Here is a 25,800-nt window from a genome sequence, read left to right on the forward strand (position 1 = left end):
ACAAATTACAATACAACGTGGTCAGTGCCGGAGATGGCATTTTATTCCTTGGTACAGCAATACTAATAGCACTATAAAAACAATGCATGTAACTAGCAGTCTGGTTTACAGGGGAATGTGGAGAGCTTTCTGAAACTCTATTGAAATGGGTATCAAACAATCACAATTATAGCTGCACATGTACAATAGGCACTTAAGGCTTCCACAGTTTAAGGAGACCATCTTCACTGTAGGTTCCAATCAGATTCTGGTGTGGATGATGAGCAATTCCAATAACATCTTTCTCATGAACCTGCAGATATGAATTAAATCATACATTTAAATATTCAATCTCTATAATCCTGTATATTTGAATTTGGACTAAATTCCACAATAGGCCTTATTCACAAATGTCATCATTGGTGCCTTTAATGATATCAGTAATTTCAGTTACTTAGTTATGGCTTCTACCTCATCACCATACTGCTAAACCCACACAATTTAAATATTTTACTGCAAACACATTATGTCTTTTTGTCAACCAGCCTCTGCAGTTCCTTGTATCTAGACATTTTACTATTGGACAAGAAATTCAACATCATTGTCTTCCAACCCAAAATTTCAGTTTTGGATTTCATCTCGTCTGATGCTGAACCAGCCTGCATTTTAGGTCATAGAGTGATAATGTGGAAACAGGCCCTTCGGCCCAAGTCGCCCACACCAGCCCAGCTACACTAATCCCACTTGCCTGCGCTTGGTCCATTTCCCTCCAAACCTGTCCAACTGTTTCTTAAACAAAGGGATAGTCCCAGCTTCAACTACATCCTGTGGCAGCTTGTTCCATACACCCACCACCTTTTGTGTGAAAAAGTTATCCCTCGGATTCCTATTAAATGTTTTCCCCTTCACCTTCAATCTTGTCCTCGATTCCCCTGGGCAAAAGACTGTGCATCTACCTCATCTATTCCTCTACAAGATCTCCCCTCATCCTCCTGAATTCCATTGAATATAGACCCAGCCTACTCAACCTCTCCCTGTACCTCACACCCTCTAGTCCTGGCAACATCCTCGTAAATCTTTTCTGAGCCCTTTCAAGCTTGACAATATCTTTCCTATAACATGGTGCCCAGAACTAAACACAATATTCTAAATGTGATCTCACCAAAGTCTTATACAACTGCAACATGACCTCCCAACTGCATAAAAGTCATAAGAGCAGAATTAAGGCCATTCGGCCCATCAAGTCTACTCTGCCATTCAATCATGGCTATCTCTCTCCTAACCCTTCTCCCCATAACTCCTGACATCCGTACTACTCAAGAATCTATCTCTGCCTTAAAACTATCCATCGACTTGGACTCTACAACCTTCTATGGCAAAGATTTCCACAGATTCACCACCGTCTGACTAAAGAAACATCCTTTAATTCTGAGGCTATTACCTCAAGTCATAGACTCTCCCACGAGTGGAAACATCCTCTCCACATCCACTCTATCCAAGCCTTTCAGTATTTGGTAAGTTTCAATGAGGTCTCCCCCCCCCCCCCCCCCCTCATCCATCTAAACTCCAGCGAGTACAGGCCCAGTGCCGTCCAATGCTCATCTATGTCAGCCCACTCATTCCTGGGATAATTCTTGTAAACCTCTGAACCAGCACATCCTTCCACAGATATGGTACCTAAAATTGCTCACAATACTCCAAATGCAGCCTGACCAGCGCATTATACAGCCTCAAAATTACATTCCTGTTTTTGTACTCTAACCCTCTTGAAATAAATGCTAGCATTGTGTTTGCCTTCCTTACTACCGATTAGACTTGCAAATTAACTTTTGGGAATCCTGCACTTTGTACCTTCTGGATTTTCTCATTTGGAAAATAGAGTACACCTTTATTCCTACTACCAAAATGCATGACTCCACACTTTGCTACACTATCTTCCATCTTCCACTTCTCTGACCACACTCGCAACCTGTCCAAGTCCTTCTGCAGTGTCCCAGCTTTTTCATCACTACCTGCCCCTCCACCTATTTTTCATCCTTAAACATGCTTCAAGCCTTCATTCAAAGGACACAGTGCTGGAGTAAAGTAGCGTGTCAGACAGAATCTGAAGAAGCTGGATATGTGGTATTTTGGGTTAGTTTTTTTCAGATTGACCTTGTGTCTACCTTCATTCATGGACGTGATTACTCCTATGCCCCCTTATTTTTGATCCCCATAAAAAAAATCTGAGAATCTAACACTTGCCTGCCTCCTAATTTGCACCCTGTGCACCTAGAAACACTTGATTTCAAACCCCTATGTTTCTACCTGATGAGTTCTGCAACCACTGTGAATGCTTTCTTGCAACAAAACTGCTTGATAATTTTAATTGCTCAATTTACCAGTCTTCAACTGGCAAGGCCTTGAATTCTGGAAATTATTCTTCAAATCTCTGGCCCCACTTCCACAATTTATGTAAAAATGCATATAATTCTAGAGCTATAAGAATATTGTGATATCGTTTTTGGCTCAATAGAAAGAAAAAAATCAGACTCTTTACAATAAGCCTGTATTCAAAGTCAAAGAAATTTGATTACACGTAGATTTAGAAACACAATCTCTCTTACCGTCAACGTTCTCTCCAGCTTTCCAGTCACTGTACTGAAACAGTAAAGCACAAAATCTTCACCGACGCAGTAGATCCATTCCCCACGCGGAGACAGGCAGCAACACACAAAGTCACCTCCCTCTCTTTTACCAGAACTGAAGCTTCTCACAATCTGCAAACAAAGGAGAATTGAAGTTTACATCTAACAAAATGTTTGGTTTGAAATCCCAATTTTATTATATACAAAAGAGCAACAAAAGTCAAAAAAGTCTAAAAGTCTACAGCACATAAGATGGTTGTTTGGTTGGGTGTCTCCAGCAGATTTTTTAACATATATAACTGATCTAGCTGCATCCTGAAGACTACTTGAATCTATCCTCTGCCCTATTGGAGTGCATTCCAAATCCCAAGCAGTTATGCAAAGTATAGCATTTCATCTTGCTCTTTTAGCAATCACCTCTGATCATCAAGCAGTCAAAGCAATTTACCCAAACACTTAATGATAATTTTGGCGACCCACCTTCTTCATCCTTCTCTGCAAGTTGAACAGCCTTTCCCCAGTCTAACCCAGTTACTGTTAAACCAAAGTGTCACACCATCGTTTAATATCAAAACAAAATTACGCTTGCATTAGGAAACAAACCCTCAGCTCAGTATAAAGCTAGCATGTCTCACGCTTTGAATGAAAGCAGCAATTATTTATGATTGGTACATTGTTTTCTTATCTGACTTTATTTATTAGTCTTTTAAAAAGGCCTCCAAACTCTTCGATGGAAATAAACTGCAGTCATACCTGCCCTTGCATGTTCATGATGACCACCGTATTTGATCGGTTACACACGACAAAATGTTCAGGGTTCTTTGGCAATAGATGCACGCTGTTCACTGTGATATCAGTACCGGCAGAACTTCCCAATGACTTGAAGGTATTGGCACATTCTGTGGTCTTCACGTTCCAGATCTGGAAAGATGAGAACAATATTTCACATAATTAACATTAGAACCAGCCTACCATTGAATCAGCAGATGTCTCTATACATGAAAGCCGAATGCAATGTACGGTATTTAATGTAAATTCAATTTACTCAATTAATTCGGAGTTAAGAAAATTTAGACAGGAACATGGTTAGGAAAGGTTAAGAGTGATACGGGCCAAACGCAGGCAGGTCCAGCTCGTGTAGATGGGGCATGTTGGTCGGTGTGGATAGTTTGGGCCGAAGGGCCTGCTTCCACACTATGACTTTAAATAATTTAGTATCAGTAACAATGGTCTTAAGTGGTGATGTACTAATGTTCCTTGGGCACTAAATTATGTTGTCTTTGCACTGCAATCTCATGACTCAGCCCAGCAAGATACTCAGACCAAATATATCCTTTGATTACATTTTTGTGATTCTCTGACCACAGAAGGAAATATACTTATCCTATCACTAAAATGTTTACAACTATATGTTCATTACTAGTGTAAAACATCTTTCCTGCTCGTGCTATTTATTACCTTTACACTCCCATCAGAGGATGCACTGAGAATGTAATGTCCATCTTGTGTAAATGTCACTTCATTAACAAATGATGTGTGACCTCTGAACTCCTTCAGCGTTTTTCCAGACTTCAGACCATGAATCCTACCAAAAACAGAATATCAAATTGACAACAACAGTAATGGCCAACTTCTCAGTCAAATTTAGAAACAAAGAACTGTAAATGCCGGTTTACAAAAAAAGACACAATATGTTGGGAGTAAATCAGCCGTTCCAACATCTTTGGAGAACATGGTGTCCCCAACTGCAGGACGCTTCTCCCCGCTGGCCCCTGCCTGAAACCGTCCCTCTCCCCCAGCTACAGAACTCTCCCGCCAGCCCCTGCCTGAAGCAGTCCCCAGCTGCAGGACGACCCCCCCACCGTCCCTGACTATAGAACGATCACTCTGGCCCCCGCCTGAAGCCGGTGGGGAGCGGCAGCGGTAAGCCACCCATCCATGTTCTCCAGAGATGTTGCCTGACCCTCTGAATTATTCTTCCCCAAGCAGCCATGTCAAAGGATCAAAAGGTGAATATCTCTCAGATATCTCCAACTATACAAAGCAAAAAACATTTGTTTCTCTGCTAATCTTGTCTGCGTGACAACATGAGATTATAAGGAATAAATCATATTCACTACTCCATGACGCTATGCAAATTGGATCCTCTCCATGACAGTCTTACCATTTCTTTCTTAAAATAAGGAAATACTTTTGTAAATTTTCCATTTGAAATAAACCACAGTACCAGCACTTGTGTGCTCTTTAATATAACCTGCCTGATCTCCACCCCTCTCACCATCCTAAGCACTTCCTAAACAGACTACGAGTTGCAATTTCATTCGAAAGTGCTCAATTGTATGCTGGACACGAGACCATATAGATGCTGGAATCTGGAGCAAAAAATAAACTGCTGGAAGAACTCCACAGGTCGAGCAGCACGTGTGAAAGCAAAGGGATGGTTGTCATTTTGGGTTGAGACACTGCATCAGTACTGAGAGTGTAGAGTGAAGATAGCCAATATATAGACGAAATGTTGTGGGAAGGAATTGCAGATACTGGTTTAAACCGAAGGTAGACACAAAATTCTGGAGTAACTCAGTGGAACAGACTGAGTTACACCAGCATTTTGTGTTTATCTTTAGCCAATATATAGAAGGGGGAAAATAGACACAAAAAGCTGGAGCAACTCAGCGGGAGAGACAGCATCTCTGGAGAGCAGGAATGGGTGACGATTCGGGTTGAGACCATTCTTCATACTGACCCGAAACGTCACCCATTCCTTCTCTCCAGAGATGCTGCCTGTCCCGCTGAGTTATTCCAACTTTTTGTGTCTATCCTCAGTTTAAACCAACATTTGCAGTTCCTTCTTACACATATTGAAGTGCAAGAGAGGGGTGAGACTAACCTGGCTGGTGATAGGTGAAACCAGATGAGGGGGAGGGGGTTGGATGATGAACAGATGTTCTCAGGTGGAAGAGGAGAAAGGGGGAGTACTGAGAAAAGGGCAAGGAGGTGATAGGTGGAAACAGATGTGGGGGGGGGGGGGGAGACATTAGGCAGATGGGGGGGGGGGGGGGGGGGGGAGATCGGGGAAGATTAAAGACAGGAATATGGAATAGGTGAAACCAGATAAGGGAGGGATGATGGATGGGCAGATGGCTATGTGGGTGGAGGTAGGATATGTGAATTAATGGAGAGGAAATTCAGGTGGATGGCTATGTGGGTGATGGGCAGATAGAACCAGGTGGGGGAGGGTAATGAGTTTAGATAACAAGAGGAATGGGAAGTGATAGACAACGTGAACAAAGGGAGAGAGACCTTTGGGTGGACTGGTGGAAGTGGAAAAGGAACGTATGGGTTACACGAAACCGAAAAATTCAATGGTCATACCATTGACTGCACAAGTGGAAAGTCAAGTGATGTTTTTTTGGTTTACATGCGGCCTTACGTAGCAGTGGAGAAGGCTGAGAACAGTGAGGTCAGCGTGGGAATGAGAAGGGGAGTTGAAATGACTTGAAACTGAGAGGTCAAGATGGCCTTTGCAGAAAGGGCGTAGGTGCTCCACAAAGGGGGAAAGTTAAACAAGGGATATAGGCGATGATGTAGAAAGATAAAGAATAATGAATGAAAGATATGCAAAAAACGATGATAGAGGAAACAGACCATTGTTAGCGGTTTGTTGGGTGAAAACAAGAAGCTGGTGCGACTTGGGTGGGGGAGGGGTGGAGAGAGAGGGAATGCCAGGTTTACTATCATCTTTGCCAGTTCTCTCGTTTACTTTTCTCCACTCCTCTTGGCCAAGGCCTGTTACCACCCCCCCCCCACTCCCCCAATCTTTCCTATCCCCTTCTCTGCTTCCTCTCCATCCCCATCCTGATTACATCTGGCCCATCATCCCTCCCGCCAATATTTCCACCTTCTAGCCCCTATCTCACCTCTCCATTCCATTCCAATATACGGGCTATTTTCCCTCTGCACTCTTGCTCCCAATGCAGGGGGTTGACCTGAAACAGCAACCATCTCTTTACCTCCAATGATGCTGCTTGAACCGTTGAGTTCAAAGAGTTTATTTTTTGCTCAAGATTTTATACTACAGTTTTATTCCATTTCACCTCCTAAAATTGATTATTCGAAGTGACAAATCTTGTGCTAAGTTCTAAAGATGTGTCCCAGCTCAGCATGGGATTCCTTATTACAATATGAATAAGATACTTACTGCCTTCGCATCAAAACCCTCCCATCACAAAAACACATTGACAAAATGCAAAATAAATTAAATCTCACCGGATTGTTTGATCAAAAGATGCACTGAGAATCTGACTGCTGTCTTTTGAGAAGCTGAGGCAGGTCACTCCCTTACTGTGAGCACGCTCAAATCGACGTAGACACTGACCGCTCTGTATTTTCCACACCTGCAAAGCAACCAATACATTTATGAAGAATTTGGTGTTTTATCCAAGCCTGCTGTAGCACCTGTGCATTTGTAATGCAAAACTCCATTGTCTGAAAATTTCACTTTAACCAAATTATTTTAAAACAATCTTTTCTTCTGCCAATTTAGATTTTGGTCTAGAAATAGCAGGAAAGACAAACATTCAGCCCATTTTACCCATCTTGGCCTTGTTTAAGAGTAATCAGCCCATTTTACCCATCTTGGCCTTGTTTAAGAGTAATCTAGACAACAACCTTTCTGTTCAGTTCTGCTATGTTCAGTTTTGTTTCCACAAGTACGATGTTTCCTCTTGTGGGTGAATATTGAATCTGCTTAAACCATTGTGTAGCAAGAAACTGTAGATGCTGGTTTAAATCGAAGATAGGCACAAAATGCTGGAGTAACTCAGCGGGACAGGTAGCATCCCTGGAGAGAAGGAATGGGTGACGTTTCAGGTCGAGACCTGGAATGTCAGCCATTCTCTCCAGAGATGCTGCCTGTCCCGCTGAGTTACTCCAGCATTTTGTGTCTTATCTTCTGCTTAAGCCACTCATTTGGACAGTGAATTCCACGTAACAAGCACTCTTTGCATGAAAAATGTTTGGTAATCACATGTATCCAATGCAGTGACAAAGTGGGATTTAAAATAACTGAAGTATCCCAGTAAATCGGTACTAGTTTTGGAACCCCTGGAAAAAGCAAGTAGCATTCCACGGGGTTGGTGTTATAAGTACTTAAAGTGAGGATTCACTTTAGTGAGTAGTTTCGTGGAATTTAATAGAACATAACCATACTTTTAACTAAGCTTTTAAAACAAGATTAGCTAACACATGGAAAGGTCAGTGATGTAGTTACTTTAACATACAGGAATCTTGAACAGTAGTTAAACTACAGAAGTCTGTGGAAAGTTTCTTAACTGAAATCAATGCGCTCAAGATTGCAGAGGGTGATTTGATGTTGGAGATTATTCAGTACATAGGAAGAGAGAGACATTTCTAGACTGATTTTCAGAACAGAGTTGTGAGTTAAGGAGGTGGCATTGTGGGGTTCTCCATGGTAGGTTTGGTGGCCATTCAAGGCTTGGGGAGAATACGGCAGTAAATCGAACGAATTACGAGAGAGAGAGAGAGAGAGAGAGAGAGAGAGAGAGAGAGAGAGAGAGGGTTGGCCAGCTGTGTGGGGGATGAGGATTCAGGGTATAGCCATCGAATAGATAATAGTGACACAAAGTGATGAACTGTCCATATAAGATGAGGTTCATCAATTACAGCAGGAATCCAGTCATGATTTATTTTAATTGTTTCCACAACCTGCATGATTTAGCGAGAGAAAAGATAATTTGTGGATTAGTACTGCGGAAAGTGGTAGAGGTGAGGGTGGATGGAAAAATTTGGGGAATTTAATCCATTACTAATTTAATCAATCCAGGAACATTGTAATATTTATATGCAAAACTCATGGTCCTAGTTTTATACCTATTGCGAAATCAAAGTAAGACTGCAGTAGATTTTTGTTACGGCAGGTAAATTTTACTTTCTTTATAGCAAGTGATCAAAAGAGAGTTCCACAAAGAAACATTTCAGAACTGCTAAAACTGTGCATCAGCCAAAAAAAAAAAGTCAGCTTTACAAATGTGGGGATGTGAGTTGCCATGGTGGCCATTATGTTGGGAAGTGAAAGCAATGCTGAAAGGTGGTAAGGAATTTCCAATAAATATAAAATTAATCAATAAGCTTTAAAAGGCCAGGTCAATGACCAGTCAACCTAAGATTTGTAACAGGATACATTGCACACTTTTATCCATCTGAAAAATCATCAGCGGTTACATAAGAAGGGATCTATCAGACAAGATTTATCAAATCTATTACTGATATTGCCAAATTGATTTTAATGTTGAACACTGAAATTAACCACAATTTGAATAAAATAAGTTAAATAACACACATTGAAAAATTCAACAAGTAGCTTTGAAAAAGGTAGTCTGGTATTCTAATCAGATGTAACCAAGTTATATATGCACAAGTAGAAACATTATGGGAAGAACATGACTGTAACTCATTTCGAGTTTCTACAGACCCTCCACAGCCAGTGAATGTTCACTTCATTAAATTTTGCAAGCAGATGGTTCTGGTTAATGAGTTGTTTAGCTAAAATTTTATTTGCTACAACGAAGTGTACAGAACACATTGGGAGACTGTCTTTCAAACAAGTCTTTTTTCAACACCAGTAACATTTAACAGTCAGTTTGAACTGGGTAATGGGAAAAGAGTCTGTGAAATAAACAAGCTATTTAAATTCGGAAGAAAATTCTCTTGAGAATCCACCCTCTTCCAAATGACAACAATAGCAACTTGGATGTTTCAGCTTGTCAAAACAATTGCGGTTTGCTTTCTGGTTATTGCAACATTACTGGAAGAGGATGAGCTTCCAACTTTTCTCACTATCCATGACAACTCACATCCCCACAAAAGGTATGTCTGCTGCAGGAATTTGTTTTTAATACATAATGCATTCGCTAATCAGGGAAGACATGTTTCACAATTGAGCCATAGAATCCCCCTTTTTTACATTAATTGAAGGGATGTGGGCTTCATAGGCTGAATCAACATTGAATAGCCCGTCCCCCATTGCCCTTGAGAAAGTGCTGGTGAGCTGCCTTCTTCAACTGCTGAAGGAGCAGATGTACCTATAATGCTGTTAGGTAGATTTTTCCCAAGATTTTGACCCAGCGGCGACGAAGGAATGGTAATATATTTTCAAGTCAGGATCATGTATGGCTTGGAGGGAAACTTCCAGGTGATGGTATTCCCATGATTGTGCTTTTGCTGCCCATGTCCCTCCAATGGGTAGAAGTCTTGGGTCTGGAAGATGGTGTCTTGATGAGTTGCTGCAGTGCACCCTGTAGATGGTACAAACTGATGCTACCATGCATCAGTTGTGGGTTGGGGGACAGGGTGTTTATCTATGTCCTGAATGGTGTCACACTTCTTCAGCTTCGTTGAAGGTGCACTCATCCAAGCAAGTGGAGACTATTCCATCAGTCCTGACTTGAGCTTTGCCAATGGTGGACAGGCTTTGGGAACCATTTGCTGAAGGATTCCTAGCCTCTGACCTACTTTTGAAGCCACATTGTGTACATGGCTATTCCAGTTCAGTTTCTGGCCAATGGTAACCCCTCAGGATATTGATAATGGTAAAATCAGTAATGGTGAAGCCTTTGAATGTTCGGGGCGGAAGCTAGATATTCCCTTGTTGGAAACTGTCATTTATTTGCACTTGTGTGGCACAAATATTATTCGTCATCCATCAACCCAGGACTGGTCTTATGGCATTTTGTTGTGGACTGCTTTATAATCTCAGGAGTTGCAAATAATGCTAAACATTGTGCAATCATCAACAAACATCCTTACATCCTTACATCTGATATTACTACTGAAGGAAGATCATTAATGAAGCTGTTGAAGATGGTTGTGCCCAGGACACTACACTGAGGAACTCTTGCAGGGTGTCCCACGATGACTAACTCCAACCATCACAGCCATCTTCCATTGTAGTTTTCCCCGATTCCATTTGAGCCAGATCTCCTTGATGCTGCTTGGATGTTACTCTCAGTTCACATCTGGAGTTCACCTCTTTTGCCCATGATTCTGTTAAGGCAGTATTGAGCTAAGAACCCAAACTAAGCTTTTGTGTGCAAGTTGTTGCTATAAAAATGCCGACTTATCTCCTGTCATTGTATCGAATGGCAGAGAAAGCTTAATGGATTACATAGCTGAGGAGTGCCTCCACTTATTATGTTATGACTCAAGCTGCACTTTACACGTGCTACTAATTACACAGAATATTCAATTCAGAAACAGACTATTCAACCCAGCAGGTTCAAGGCAGCATTCAAGTCCCTTGTCAATCTTCTCCCACCCAAACAACACCCCCTGTTCATTTCTCCTTCATTGTTTGGTTGAAAGCATCTTACCCTAAAATTGCTCTTTGCCATTCATCTTGTTCTAACCACTCCTAGTGGTGCAAGTTCAGGTTCTAACCATTTCCTTACCTACTTATAACGGGAATAGGACAATGACTTTATTCCAATCAGATTCAATTGAACTTGTTCTCTGACTGCTCCATGACATGCACAATTTGTAGAGAAATAATTGTATTGCAAAGTACATTTAATGATTTGATTCAATTCAATTCAAAAGTTAAATAAGCTTCAGGTCTTCAAAATAATTCCCAAATGTAGCCACCCACCTTAATCTTTCCATCCTGTGCTCCTGTTGCTAACATTTCAGTATCACGACTGAAGCACATGCAGAGGACTGCATCATCCATCATCATGAAGTTATCTTGTGCCTGGTATTTCAAATCCTGGAAAGTAACACAGGAGTAGTTAAGAAAAATGAAAGCAGTCCTGGTTATATAAGCGCAGCAAATCCACCCACGAAGTAATGACCCAGAATGGAGCCCTGGACAATCTGCCTTTTTTCATTCTCAAGACCTGAACCTACAACTCAAGTGCATGTATCGTTAACTAGTCCTAAATGATAGCAAAAAAGAAAATTAAACCGACCCCCACTACCTTTGTTATAAGCTACTACATCTACTAACAAGACTGTCATTGGCAATAACTGACAAACAATGAATCGTCTGCCAACTCAAACTCTAATACATACTTCCATCCAGCCAAACTGACGATAAGTCTTCAGTCATACCATTTTAATAAACGCGGCTGAATCCTTTTGCTATAAGCGTTTTATAGAATATAAAATATATAATATATGCCACCAAAGTATATCAAATCGAAGTAAAACATCATTAATAGATTTAGTATATTCAATAGAGTTTTCTCTGGAATACGGAGCCACACATCCATTAAAATATAAGCTTCGATAGTTATTCTATACACTTATGTTCTGTGGATGCAGAATGAGTTGAATGGAACAAGAGTTCTTTTTTGAAAATGTGTTTTAGTCTTGATATTACTGCAGCATATTCGGTGCGATTTCAAATACTCATACATCAAAGCAAACAGCATAAAAGAAACATACATCAGAAACAGTATAAAAAAGGTTCAAAAGCATTATGATCAACAGAATAATTCCAGTGTTTTTTCCCCCGTATTACTTTTGGATATTAACAGCATTTAACCTAGAAATAAAAGAGCACTTGACATTAAAATTGCCAAAGGTTCAGAAAGAGTGAAAGGTTCACAATAGTTACATACTGGATTGATTTTTGAGGGGTCTGGGTGAAGAAACCAGATATTTACATAAATTTTAAACAAAACATTGTTATGGGCGTTACGTGCATACCTTTCTAATCTTGCCAGTGGTGAAGTTCCATACTTCGATAAAGCCATCCACTGAACCTGTAACCAGATACTGGCCATCTGGGGAGAATCGGGCACACTCCACATGGGACTTCTGGCCAAACTGTTCAAAGCACAAATAAGACAAACTACATAACTGACTACTTTCCAACAAGCTGTTATGACACCTTGTTTCCCCTCACTAGAGCATGAATTGCTTATTCATTTCAAATGAAACATTGACATTAGATGACTTCTACATTTAAAACATACTGCTTTCCTTGTTAATCAATAACACATCAAACACTATGAAGAAATCAAGATTGCTTTTTACTGTGTTCAGTTACATGAATGGTATAATTAATGCATTAATTTAATGTCTTAGTTTACTTCACCACGGGCTAAGCTTGGTTCTGTTTTGTAACATGCAAATACCTAGAATTTCACTACTAGCTGTTTAAAACATTACCTTGATGTGCCTGCTGAGTTGAGTGGGAAATTTCTCCTCTTCTACGTCTTTCACAGCTGCTTTTCCTCTGAACAAATCAATTGTCATACCCGGAGGCAACAGACCCTGGTGCTGTTGCCATTTTAATGCCTGGAGAAACACCATAAAAAATAGATTTAGCATAGGGCGATCATTTTATCACATACAGAATGACATATGAACTATTTCTATTGTGTATAAATTCCCTTCACGGCAAATTGTGAGCAGTGGGTTAATTAAACAAGTAACATGTCGTTCACAGAGTGAGATCTGCAAAATCAAAATTATTCTCCGATGCAGTCTTTTGCACATTTATTAGCACAACTGTAATGATAAAAGTTCAGCCTTGTCACAATATCGTTTATTTATTGCTTATACTTGGAATGTAAGCACATTAGACCAATTAGCTACTTGAATCTGCACCATGATCCAATTGAAATAATGGGTGACCTGCTGTAGTAATTCCATCTACCCGGTATGATAACTTGGTATAGATCTCAACATCCACATTCCCCCCCCCCCCTCCCCCACAGTCTCACTTTGGACAGTTCATGCCAACATTTCAACTCGTCATTCTGCAGGAAAGGATCCTAATCAGGTTTAAAAATCCATTGCTTTAGTATGTGCGATGCTCCCAGTTCTTCTGGCAAGTGTTTGATCAATACTATTTAATACTATCATCCCCAGCAGAATGGTGGACAAACTGCCTGATCTAGGTGTTAATGCAAACACATGTGGATGGATTAAGGACTTTTTAACAGACCGCCCACAGGCTGTCAGGAGGGGGTCCAATTACTCCCCAGTCCTGACGCTTAGCACAGGTGCGCCACAAGGATGTGTGCTGAGTCCAATCTTGTATACAATATACACTTACGACTGTATACCAACACACAGTACAAACAGGATCATCAAGTTTGCGGACGACACGACTGTGGTGGGACTGATAAACAACGATGACGAGTCTGCCTACAGGGATGAAGTCCAAAAACTGACCGTCTGGTGTACCAAAAACAACCTGGTACTAAACCCATCAAAGACAAAAGAACTTGTCGTTGACTTCAGGAGGAAGAGGAGAGAGGAACCTGCTCCCTTATACATGGTGGCCGACTAGGAAAAGGGGAGATGCAGCGAGACCTGGGTGTCATGGTACACCAGTCATTGAAAGTGGGTCTGAAGAAGGGTTTCGGCCCGAAACGTCGCCTATTTCCTTCGCTCCATAGATGCTGCTGCACCCGCTGAGTTTCCCCAGCAATTTTGTGTACCATTGAAAGTGGGCATGCAGGTGCAGCAGGCAGTGAAGAAAGCGAATGGTATGTTAGCTTTCATAGCAAAAGGATTTGAGTATAGGAGCAGGGAGGTTCTACTGCAGTTGTACAGGGTCTTGGTGAGACCACACCTGGAGTATTGCGTACAGTTTTGGTCTCCAAATCTGAGGAAGGACATTATTGCCATAGAGGGAGTGCAGAGAAGGTTCACCAGACTGATTCCTGGGATGTCAGGACTGTCTTATGAAGAAAGACTGGATAGACTTGGTTTATACTCTCTAGAATTTAGGAGATTGAGAGGGGATCTTATAGAAACTTACAAAATTCTTAAGGGGTTGGACAGGCTAGAAGCAGGAAGATTGCTCCCGATGTTGGGGAAGTCCAGGACAAGGGGTCACAGCTTAAGGATAAGGGGGAAATCCTTTAAAACCGAGATGAGAAGAACCTTTTTCACACAGAGAGTGCTGAATCTCTGGAACTCCCTGCCACAGAGGGTAGTCGAGGCCAGTTCATTGGCTATATTTAAGAGGGAGTTAGATGTGGCCCTTGTGGCTAAGGGGATCAGAGGGTATGGAGAGAAGGCAGGTACGGGATACTGAGTTGGATGATCAGCCATGATCATATTGAATGGCGGTGCAGGCTCGAAGGGCCGAATGGCCTACTCCTGCACCTAATTTCTATGTTTCTATGTTTCTATACATCAAAGGAGACATGGTGGAGAGAGTCAACGACTTTAAGTTCCTGGGAATAAACATCTCCCAGGACCTCAAATGGCAAATGAACACCGTCACTCTCTTGAAGAAGTCTCATCAGTGGCTGTATTTCCTGAGGTCTCTACGGAGAGCTAACGTCTCACAGCCGCTGCTGCTGTCCTTCTATCGATGCGCCGTGGAAAGTATCCTCACCTATGGAATCCTGGTGTGGTTTGCCAGCTGTACTGTGGCTGAGAGGAGGGCGCTGCAGGGAATTATAAAAACTGCGCAACGCATTACAAACGCTAACCTGCCCTCCTTGGATGACATATACAAGGCCCGATGCTTGCGCAGGGCCATAAATATCAAGAAGGACACATCCCACCCTGCCAACCACCTTTTTACTCTGCTACCCTCTGGGAGGCGACTCAGGTCTCTGCAGGCTCGCACCGGTAGACTAAAAAATAGTTTCTACCCATGTGCGATAAAAGAGCTTAACTCCAATAGTGAACACTGGGAAGCAAGAAGTAACTTTGAGGAATACCGCTAAATTCTTTTAAACTCTTTTATAAATGTATTTATTATTTTACTATTAACTGTACATATGTGTATTGGTTGTCGTGTTGTATTTCTTTTAACGGAGGAGAAGCAAATGGAATTTCGTTGCTCAGTTTTGTGCAATGACAATAAACATATTCTATTCTATTCTATTCTATTATTGATCCAAAATGCACATCAGGTATTCTTGGAAGGACTAGTTGGGAATTCAGTTGGATCTGGTCTCACAAGAGTTATATGTATCATCCAAAGTGCAAGTTAACTTTAAATGTACTGCAGTTTGTAATATCTAATAGAATATGGACTTTGCAACTCAGCTCAGGTTTCCCCTTTTTATTTGCATTAGAATAAATAAAAACACATAATAAATGATATGCAAGACAGCAAGTGATATAATAATCTATATATTGGACAATGCAGAAATGCTAAATTTTAATGGAAATTTATCACCTTCCAACAAAGAAACCATAATCCCTCGTGGCTACAGGTGACCCTGCATTATGACCGTTCGGCTATAGAAATTCACTGTAAATTCACAAATTACTAGCAAATATTCGTGATAGGGAATAATATTCATTCTTGTAGAACTCGCGTGAAAATAAGGTAACTAAATTAACACATAATGGGTTTTTTTCAACTCTTATTTCTTGACGAGAGCAGGATGGCATGGATTCACATTACTGAAATTGTGATCTGGATCATCGCATGGAACGCAGCCCCTCTGTAATGTGGCATCACCTGTACTTTTTTAACGTTTATAGACACAGCATGGAATCAGGCCCTTCAGCCCACCAAGTCCACGCCGACCATCGATCACCTGTTCTGATCGGCTCTTTTTTATCCCACTTTCCCATCTACTCCCTATGCACAGGAGGGCAATTTACAGAAGCCAATTAACCATCAAACCTGCAGGTCTTTGGGATGGGGAAGGAGTAAACCGGAGCACCCGCAGGAAACCCATGCAGTCTCATGGAGAACATGCAAACTCCACACCGACAGCATGAGAGGTCAGGATCGAACCTGATTCTCTGGTGCTGTAAGGTAGCAATTCTATCAACTGCGCCACCGCGCCTCCCAAAGGAACCAAGTTTCCAACGGGTGTAGATATGTTAATAAGTGTCGGTCGGATAGCAATGTTTTCATTTTTGTTTTTGCTGCTATGTTGTTGTTCCAAACAACTTAGAATTAGGTATCTCTCAGGAGGATGCTCCAGCTACTGAAAATGCACCCACCTGACCCAACAAAGCCATGAGACGCGAGGGGGGAACCACACTGACTTCGCCGGCCAAGGCCTGAGCAATGGCTGCTCTCCGCTTCTCTTTGCTGCTGCCGTCTGGATACGCCTAAGCACAACGATACAACAGGTTACTGAGACAAGACAGAAAATTTATAAGAGTAAGCTTTCAAATTCCAAATATACACACACACCAGCCGAAAATGAAACTTTTCATTCACTAACTTTAACTTGGAGATGTACGTCAGAGAATTACTTTGGTTTTGATTATTTCTTATGTACAGCAAATAACATTCAGTAATACTCTGTTGAAAGTGTCTTGCAGTCTTTGTATTGACACTGGGGTTAAAATAAACCATTAAAAAAAAACATTGGAAGTTATGGTGATTTAAAATGATCGTTGAGGGAGATTCAATAACGTTCAAATGGGAATTGGATGCATATCATAATTTCAGCTTTCCAGTTTCAGTTTGGCAAACATACTCATCTGACCGTGGGTCTACTCACAATGCGCTCACATTCCAGACCCTGGTTCCGACCTTAAACGTACTCATATTCCTGATCCCCAGTGTTCCAAATTGGAACAAGAAATACTTGATATGAATCATTTATTTGTTTGTACTACTTCAATAAAGGGCCAAGGAACAAAGACTGGAAGATTCTGAATTTCTTGCCCTAACAGGACATCACATACAATCCAAACAATACTCACCAGACGCCGCAGGAGTGACCAGAGTCATAGCAACAGGTTTGGAGGAACATTTGCCAACATGCCCTGAACTACAAAGCCGGCCTTGAGACTATACAGACCACGGGGTGTTAAGATAGTGGATAACGAGGAATTAATAAATGCATGTGATACTGGAGTAAAGATAATTTTATGGCTTTTTATGCCTATGTTAAAAACACGTAAGCAACTAGGGAAAATATAGGACCACTCAAGGAAAAAGGAGCGAATAAGAGAAGATATTAAACATCTGTACATTTGCATCTGTATTCATAAAGGAGAAGGACACAGCGGACAGTGAGATCAGTGTGGGGATTACTAATATGCAAGGGCAGTTTGAGATCAAGAAAGCTATGGCTTGGGACTCTTGAAGGGCACCAGGATGGTTGAATCCCAGGTCCTGATGTGATCTGTACTATGTTATTAAAATAAGCCAAGAGGAGATTGCAGGGGCCATGATGGAGATCTTTGCAACTTCTCTAGTCACAGGCGAGGTCCTGGAAGACTGGAGTAGCCAACGTTGTTCCTTTGCTTGAGAAAGGATCTAGAATTATGGGCTAGTGAGCATCGCTTCAGTGGTAGGGAGGCTGTTGAGAAGATTCTTCAGGATAGCATTTACTTCAATTTGTCAGGAAATCATGATACACCTCTTTAAGGCTTTGGTTAGGCTGCATTTGGAGTACTGCGTGCAGTTCTGGTCGTCCAATTACAAGAACGTTTGGAGAGTGTGTAGAAGAGATTTATCAGAAGGCTGTCTGGATTAGTGGGTATTAGTTACAATGAGAGGTTGGACAAACTTGGATTGTTTTTCCTAGAACACTGGAGGTTGAGAGGAGATCTGATAGAAGTATTTAGAATTATGATAGATCTAAATAGAATAGACAGTCGGAATCTTTTCCCCAGGGTGGAAATGTCAAACACTAGAGGGCTTAGCTTTAAGGCAAGTGGGGCAAAGCTTAAAGGAGATGTGCGGGGCAAGTTTTATTTTTAAACACAGTGAGTGGAAGATGCCAGGAACATGCTGCCATGGGTGATGGTGAAAGCAGGTAAGATAGTGGCGGTTAAGAAGCTTTGAGATGGGCACATGGATACGTTGAAAATAGAGTATAGATCTTGTGTATGCAGATGAAATGAGTTTATCTTGGAATGATGTTTGGCAAAGACGTTGCGGCTGAAGGGCCTGTTTCTATGCTGTACTTTTCTATGTTCTAGGCTGATGGAAGATCTGATGTTGATTACAGAATCTTAATGTAAAAACACCCAAATCAGTCAAGTACAACTGGGTTCACATATCTTGGCCAAAGCTTAAGACTACATTAGGTTTCAATGGCTGTACAATGATCGCAATCATTCCTGATTTGGCGTTCAAAAGAATAAATATGATCCCAAACTCGCCAACATTATTAAGAATCACCTAGATTTGTTCAATATTCAAAAGGCACCAGTTGTGTGGCCCTTGTGGCTAAAGGGATCAGGGGGTATGGAGAGAAGGCAGGTACAGGATACTGAGTTGGATGATCAGCCATGATCATATTGAATGGCGGTGCAGGCTCGAAGGGCCGAATGGCCTACTCCTGCACCTATTTTCTATGTTTCTATGTTGTACACAAACAGGAATCTTTAAAATCACAAAAATAATTGTGACTTTTGAATATTGAAAATCACGTAAATCCAGTGCCTACTACTATTGCTGCAAGATCAATAAAGTTAAACTTAACTTTTAAAATCAGCCGACCATATGGATCGATGAACGCAAGTTACTTGACGAGTAGGAAAGAACAGCAGATGCTGGTTTAAATCGAAGGTAGACACAAAATGCTGGAGTAACTCTGGAGAGAAGCAAGTTACTTGACAACAGTTGAGATACCCAGATAATTAAAAATAAAATAACATCTATATAAATCAGATTTAAACCATGAAGTTAGAATATTTCACAGGAAAGGGAAATAATGAAAGCCCTATAAAGATTACACCTAGCTAGCTTTTTTAAAATACTGAAACTTTTTTGCATGGGTACTCTTTATTGTCCTTTCTATTTAAGTATTTACCTTGTATTTGACATAAGCTTTGAAAGGAACAGTTTGGTTTCTATTTCCAAAGTATGTTACATAATTTAACAGTGCCGAGTGTGTTTTTGTCCATTTTATTGATACACTCAATTTGTTACCCTTTCCCTAAGTGCGGGTATGTGCTCAGCACACACCACAAAAGTAGAACAAGCATGAGGCCACGGAAATCTTGAACACGTATAATTTTGCATCTGATTTACCGAAAGCAATGAATCAGGTGCCTGTACTTTCTGTACTTCAGTTCAGTGAAAAACATTTATTGCGTGCCACCCAGTCAGTAGACAATACATGATTTACAATCAAGCCATTTACAGTGTACATATATAGTATAGAGCTTGTTCTAGCCTTTTCCCCTTCATAAGTTTGCTAAGTGACAAATGTTAGTTACCTCACGTGGATCAAAGTAGGACCTTGCCAGCAGGTTCTCCAGATGAATGTATCTCTCTGGTGTGGTCTGTTTTAGCATAATCATGGGGTCAGTTTGTCGGAGCAAGGATCTGGCAGCACCCAACTCACGAAGTTCAATCAACTCTAAAACCACCTAGGAAAAAAACAAGATTCGAAATTTCAGCGATAAGTCAAACTATTCTGCACGACCGCGATGGCGACACTTTTCTAAACAACAAATAATTTACCTGAAAAAATGGATAAATAAAAATCACTCTACGTGTATGTCTAACGTTAACAGGGTATAACTTTCAAATATCAAACATTTTAAACTTGGAGAAATACAGTCTTCGTGCAACAATTATTAATTGACTTTCACAGATCATATTTCCTGGATGCATGTGGAATGGAGGATCATGAAGTTAAATTGCCTATTTATACTTCTCCATCTTTTGCACAAATAAAGCTCAACATCAAACTTATGTTATGAATATTCGTAGTGGTTTGTGTATTTATGAATGCTTGTTGCAAAAATCAATAATAATTACTGAAGTTTCAAAACAATGTGAAAATCAAATATTGCCAGCAGATGACAGGGAACCTGAATTAATGACTCCATTTGAAGACAATATCACAGGTGGAAAGAATTAATTTGTATGGCAGCTCTCATAACCTTGATCCACTACCTTGGGATTCTTATATCCATTTGAGAACAAAAAGGATTTAAAGTTAACACATCTGAAAAATTGCAACATTAACATCTGTTTTGTGCAGTCGAAAGAAAAAACACTTCCTTTTAACTTTACATCTTGCACAAGGAAATAATTTGTTTTCACAATGTTCAACAATTACAATTGTGCTTAAATCACTCTGTGGGTTTGCCTCCATCTCTATAACCTCCTTCAGTACTATAGCCCCCAGATTTCTGCAATTCCCCAATTCTGGATACGGGTTGAGTTTTTTTTCTCTCACAATATTGAGAAGCAATTGTCCCACTGTCAATAGCTTGATGACATTTGGCCTAGATTACAACTTTGCAAGGTGTAATTGGTCACATCTAGATGGTCACATCTAGCTGATTGATGATGAGCAAGAAGTGACCAGAGTGAGAGGAATATAAAGTCCTGTATGGGATTGCAGATGTTAGCAAACATTTGGCCACTGAGGGGTGTTGCTGAAATCTGGTGCATTTTACAAAATTTCCACGTTTTCTATAAATCACATATAATTTTGATTTTAAGAATTTTTTAAGAATAGATAACTGGAGCCATAGAATTATTTAAGGGACTATTCAAATTTAAAGGGACTATTCAATTTTCACTTGGACTATTCGCTAAAAAAAAATCAATAATTATAATGCCATTCTTTTTCATTTGATGACTTTGTTTAAAGACACTCAGTAGGCATATTTGATAACATTCAAATTGTGTTTACCTTTTGTTTGCATTTTCCCCCATCTGTCATGTTTGGGCACTGTGCAGTGTTGCTGAAATTTGGTGTTTGTCCCAATTGTTTACTTATAACATGGACACGTATAATCATGAAACAATCAGAAGTTAAAAACCAGGTAACATACCCGCTGATGTTAAATGGTGACTGTTAGTAGTGATATTATGCTTGGAAACATAATTATTAAGCTTGGTTCAGAGAACCTCCAATTTAAAGACAGAGAAAATATTCAGAGCATATTCCATCATTCAGTCAGGTATTAATCTTCGCCATAAAAAAATTCAGTCATTCTCCCAGCCAATGGACATTTGATCATCTTACCTGCTCATATAAATCGATAAGAGTTTTGTCAGGCAGCTTCAGTGACTGTATGGCTTGCAACACAGTGTCCCAGTGCCCACTGTTAATATCTGCAACAAAACTCTCTATGCTATCCACTGTGTTCAGGGAGACCGTGGTCTCCTCTTGTAAAGTTGCCAGAGTCCGGTGCAAATTATTCTCCTTCAAATACTGCATGATCAGACGGACAACGCTATGAATAGATAACATAACTCAATTAGGGCATTATATAAAATCAGTTTTCAATGATTATGTGATTACTTTACTGCAATATTCAGAACTTTCTGATAGGCTATGCTACTATCCAAATGCAAGAGTATTTTCTCCTTGACAATGGGAAACTGTGTATGTAAAGTTACCATTTTGCCCATTAAAGGAAAGTGTAAATAGAGAATAAGAAGCTTACATAGATAATTTTATTACTGCAACCACAGGAACTCATAATATTAAAATGTAAGCAAAATAGGGGGGAAATGCTAGAGACTGGTATGATTTGCATCACTCCATTAACGAGTCAGAACAACACAATAGAAGGCCTCCACATCCTCTATATGGGTACTGATGCAATTAGGCCATGGCAATTTAGAACAAAGCTGTTAGAATGAGTGGCTATGATTAATGGCCAGAAACCACCATTAAAGGAGATCAATGGTGATCAGCAGGTCAAAACCTTTGTCATAAAGCAAGCAGATTTAAAAACAACCTGCCCTAATTTTTGGTGTCTCAAAAAAGCAGCCAGCATCATCAGAGACCCACACCACCCTGGCCGTGCTCTCATTTCACTTATGCCATCGGGAAGACGTTATAGCAGCCTGAAAACTGTAACGTCCAGGTTCAGCTTCTTCCCTACAACCATCAGTATTATACACTAGGCATTGAGAGGGCAGGGCAGTGACATTGTCTACATGAACTTTAGCAAGACCATTGTAGACTGGTCAGATGGACCAGAACACATGGAATCCAGTGTGAGCTTGCCAACCATGTACAAAAATGACTGGGCGATAGTGGAGGATGTTTTTTAGATTGAAGGCATGTGGCCACTATCATGCCACTGGGCATGATCATAACACCGTCTCCTCTGTTGTTTCTCAAACATATGAACGTTTTTGATAAAAATTGAGAAGGCATGATTAGTTCTGTTTGCAAATGACACAAAAGCCTGTCTAAAACAGAATGTTTAAAGTGAGAGAAAAATGTAAAGGGGTTCTGAAGGGTAATTTCCCCCCAAAGTAATTGGTATGAGGAACGAGCCCCCAGAGAAAGTGAAGGCAGTAATAGCAACATTTAAGAGGCATCTGAACAAGTACTTATATGTGCACAGTATAGAGGAATATGGGATATTTGATGATTGGCACAAACACAGTGGATCCATGGGCCTTATTCTGTGCTGTACAACTCCATGTCAAATTAGCTACTGTTTATGTGACGGCAGCGACTACAGTTTAAAGATATGCAACAAACGTCAGGAAGTTCTGGGAGCTGTGTGAAAGGTGCCATAAAAATTCGAGCCTACATTTCCTTTCTACACAATATGCCCCCTTGGTCAACAAGGGTACATATAGAACTGCAGATGCTGTAACCTTGAGTAAAACACAAAGAGCTGGAGGAACTCAGTGGTTCAGGTAGCACCTGTGGAGAATATGGATATGTGACTTTTGGGGTCAGGACCCTTCTTTACAGACATGGACTATCTATGTTCTCCAGAGATGCTGCCGGACACGCTGAGTTATTCCAGCACTCTGTGTCCATTTTTGTCAACCGGCATCTGCAATTCCTTGTTTCTGCAGACGCTGAAATCTTTGCGAATTACAAAGTGCTGGAGGAACTCAATGGGCCAGGCAGCATATGTGGGGGGTAGACAGACGTTTCAGGTCTGGACCCTTCTTGAGATGCTGCCTGACCCGCAGGGTTACTCCAGCACTGTGCGCGGTTTTTTTTTTTGTAAGCCGGCATCTGCTTGTGCCTAGGTTGGAAAGAGTGCATGTGGTCGGTTGGAACAGTTCCTTGTGCCGAGGTTGGAAAGAGTGCATGTGGTCGGTTCACCGACGTGCCTTGTCCAGAGACCCAGATCACGGCGGGGCTCGGACTGGGCTGCTCTGCTCGTCGACCCCGCGGCTCCACCTGGGCCCGTAAACCGCCCCAACCCCCGGCATTGAACGTTACAGCTCAGACAACTCGCTTACTCCGCCGATTCGATCTCAATAGACATGCCGTCAGCGTCAGCCCCCGCTCCTCGCCGCCGCCGCCGCCGACCTGAAGCAACTCGACGCCGAGGCCGCTCCGCAGGCCGCTGATCTGCTTCCGCTGTGAGCAGGAAGTCAGCTCCCCACCAATCAGGTGGCGGAGAGTTTGCCCGGCGCGCAGGTGGCTGAGGGCGCCGCCAGGGGGCGCGGCTGAGGGCTGGTCAATGGGGAGAACAAATACAGCTGCAGATGCTGGCATGTTCTCCCCATGTGTATTTCTACCATGCATTAGTTTCTAATTGTGCATCTTTGTACTGATGTCTTTTTTAAATTTTCACTGTTATACGACATATGTAATTTAGTGAAGGTACACAAAAAAGCTGGAGAAACTCAGCGGGTGCAGCAGCATCTATGGAGCGAAGGAAATAGGCAACATTTTGGGCGGAAACCCTTCTTCAGATTGATTTAGTGATCTTTTTATTTTAGTTATTTTGTCTGTAATTTAGTTAATCATTTGGATATGTCTGAAGAAAGGTCTCAACTCGAAACGTCACCTATTCCTTTTCTCCAGACCCGCTGAGATACTCTAGCTTTTTGTGCCTATCTTCGATATAATTGATGTTTTGTCTGTTGTCAGAATCTATGTAACAGTATCTATCAAACTGTGCAATTCCTCCCCCTTCTGTTGAGGGTTTGACTGACCTCCCCCGCCCCCTTCCCCTTCCCCAAGCTTTACACATCCCCAATCCTTTCCGCTCGTCACTTTAATTTCATGTATTTTGTGTTTTGTGATTGTTGCCAGATCAATTTCCCTCCTGGAATAAATAAAGTTCTAACATATCGTATCGTAACTGTGCTGTTGCTCCAAGCAAGGTTTTTCATTGCTCCTGTCCTTCAGTATTTGTGCATATGACAATAAACTCGCCTTGACCTGACTTGAACAAAAATAGAAATGCTGGAAGAACTCAGTTAGGCAGATTTTGGTTTAGGCTATTATTGTCACGTGCACTGAGATGCAGTGAAAAGCTTTGTTTTGCAGGTTATCCAAACAGGTCAGATGAACCATACATAAATACAATCAAGTCAAATTGATTACAATGGAAAGAGCAAAGAGGAAGATACAGAGGGCAGATTTTACTTCGGAGTCACGTGAGTGACTTCGTGAAGAACCCCGCCTACGGCGCATGCGTGTCATATCGCATACACGCATTGAACGTGTCGGACCTGGGGAGGACGTCCCCTTGAACGGGAGAGTTAAAAAGCCGGTCGACGGCAGGTAAGTGATTCTGCATTTTCACCGTTTTTTAGGAATGGATAGAGGACGCAGAAAGGCTGTGAAGAAGCTGCAGGATGTCGGCGGTAAAGGTGCCGGGGACCCGCAGCAGCAGCCGACGGCACAGGCAGTTTGCGTTGAGCCAGCTGTGCCAGATTCAAACCCCGCGCCGGGAAAAACTAATTCTAGACCGGGCGGGAAGGCGAAACGCAAAACGAACCGCTGGGAAAGTGAGCCCGAAAAATCGCCGGTAAATACTTACTTGTATAGCAGTGATGATGACCAGCTGCAGGGCATAGAGCAGCCGGCAGCGATCGCATCTGCAGAGCTCGGAAAACAGTACGAGTGGCTGCAGCATGTGGGGCCGTCATCTATCTGTTTGGAGGAGTACCGGGACGGCGAAAAAACGGCGTTTGCAGCGGCCGGGAGCAACCAGAGCCGGTAGGCATGGCGACGAGTTGCGATTTAAACCGCGTGCGACTAGTGCCCGAGGGCACGAAAGTCGGCAGGAGCGGTGGGCTAAAAAGAAACACCCGCGAGCGACTAGTGCGGGAGAGCACGAAAGTCGGCTGGAGCGGTTGTGGGAGGAACATCTCCATAGTGTCAGGCTCCAGAAAATGGATAAAAGCCGCACACATACAGGTGTAAGTCCCTCAGAGCATGGCCAGAAAAGGCTGCTGGACATATCATCCTCATCTGAAGAGGGTGTTCAAGGGCTGCCTGACTCGGACTCTGAACAAGAGTCAGAGCCACGTTCCCATATGGAGGATGAGGGAACACAGTTGCTGGACATGGTGCACACATATTTCCAG

At 41.6% G+C, this 25,800-nt stretch overlaps 1 protein-coding gene across 1 annotated transcript; it reads right to left on the reverse strand.

The window, feature by feature from the left end:
- Window positions 1–21: 21 nt before the first annotated feature.
- Window positions 22–23,844, reverse strand: smu1 (SMU1 DNA replication regulator and spliceosomal factor). Its single transcript, XM_033018146.1, has 12 exons — window positions 23,716–23,844; window positions 21,515–21,725; window positions 19,746–19,898; window positions 16,560–16,670; window positions 12,795–12,923; window positions 12,330–12,449; window positions 11,269–11,385; window positions 6,873–7,000; window positions 4,065–4,191; window positions 3,360–3,527; window positions 2,586–2,738; window positions 22–292 (listed from the first exon to the last, which is right to left on the reverse strand). The coding sequence occupies exons 1-12, from the start codon at window positions 23,739–23,741 to the stop codon at window positions 194–196; spliced, it is 1,542 nt and encodes a 513-aa protein (XP_032874037.1). The 5' UTR covers window positions 23,742–23,844; the 3' UTR covers window positions 22–193.
- Between the last annotated feature and the right edge of the window lie 1,956 nt (window positions 23,845–25,800).

The sequence above is a fragment of the Amblyraja radiata genome, chromosome 3 (genome assembly GCF_010909765.2).
Source record: "Amblyraja radiata isolate CabotCenter1 chromosome 3, sAmbRad1.1.pri, whole genome shotgun sequence".
NCBI lineage: Eukaryota > Metazoa > Chordata > Chondrichthyes > Rajiformes > Rajidae > Amblyraja > Amblyraja radiata.

Coding starts and splice junctions, on each gene's coding strand:
- smu1 (XM_033018146.1), bottom strand. CDS start 23,741: ATGTCTATTGAGATCGAATCGGCGGA. Junction 16,671..19,745: donor CCTACTTTGATCCACGTGAG/GTAACTAACATT, acceptor CGTTGTGCTTAG/GCGTATCCAGACGGCAGCAG. Junction 3,528..4,064: donor CCTCTGATGGGAGTGTAAAG/GTAATAAATAGC, acceptor TCATCTTTCCAG/ATCTGGAACGTGAAGACCAC.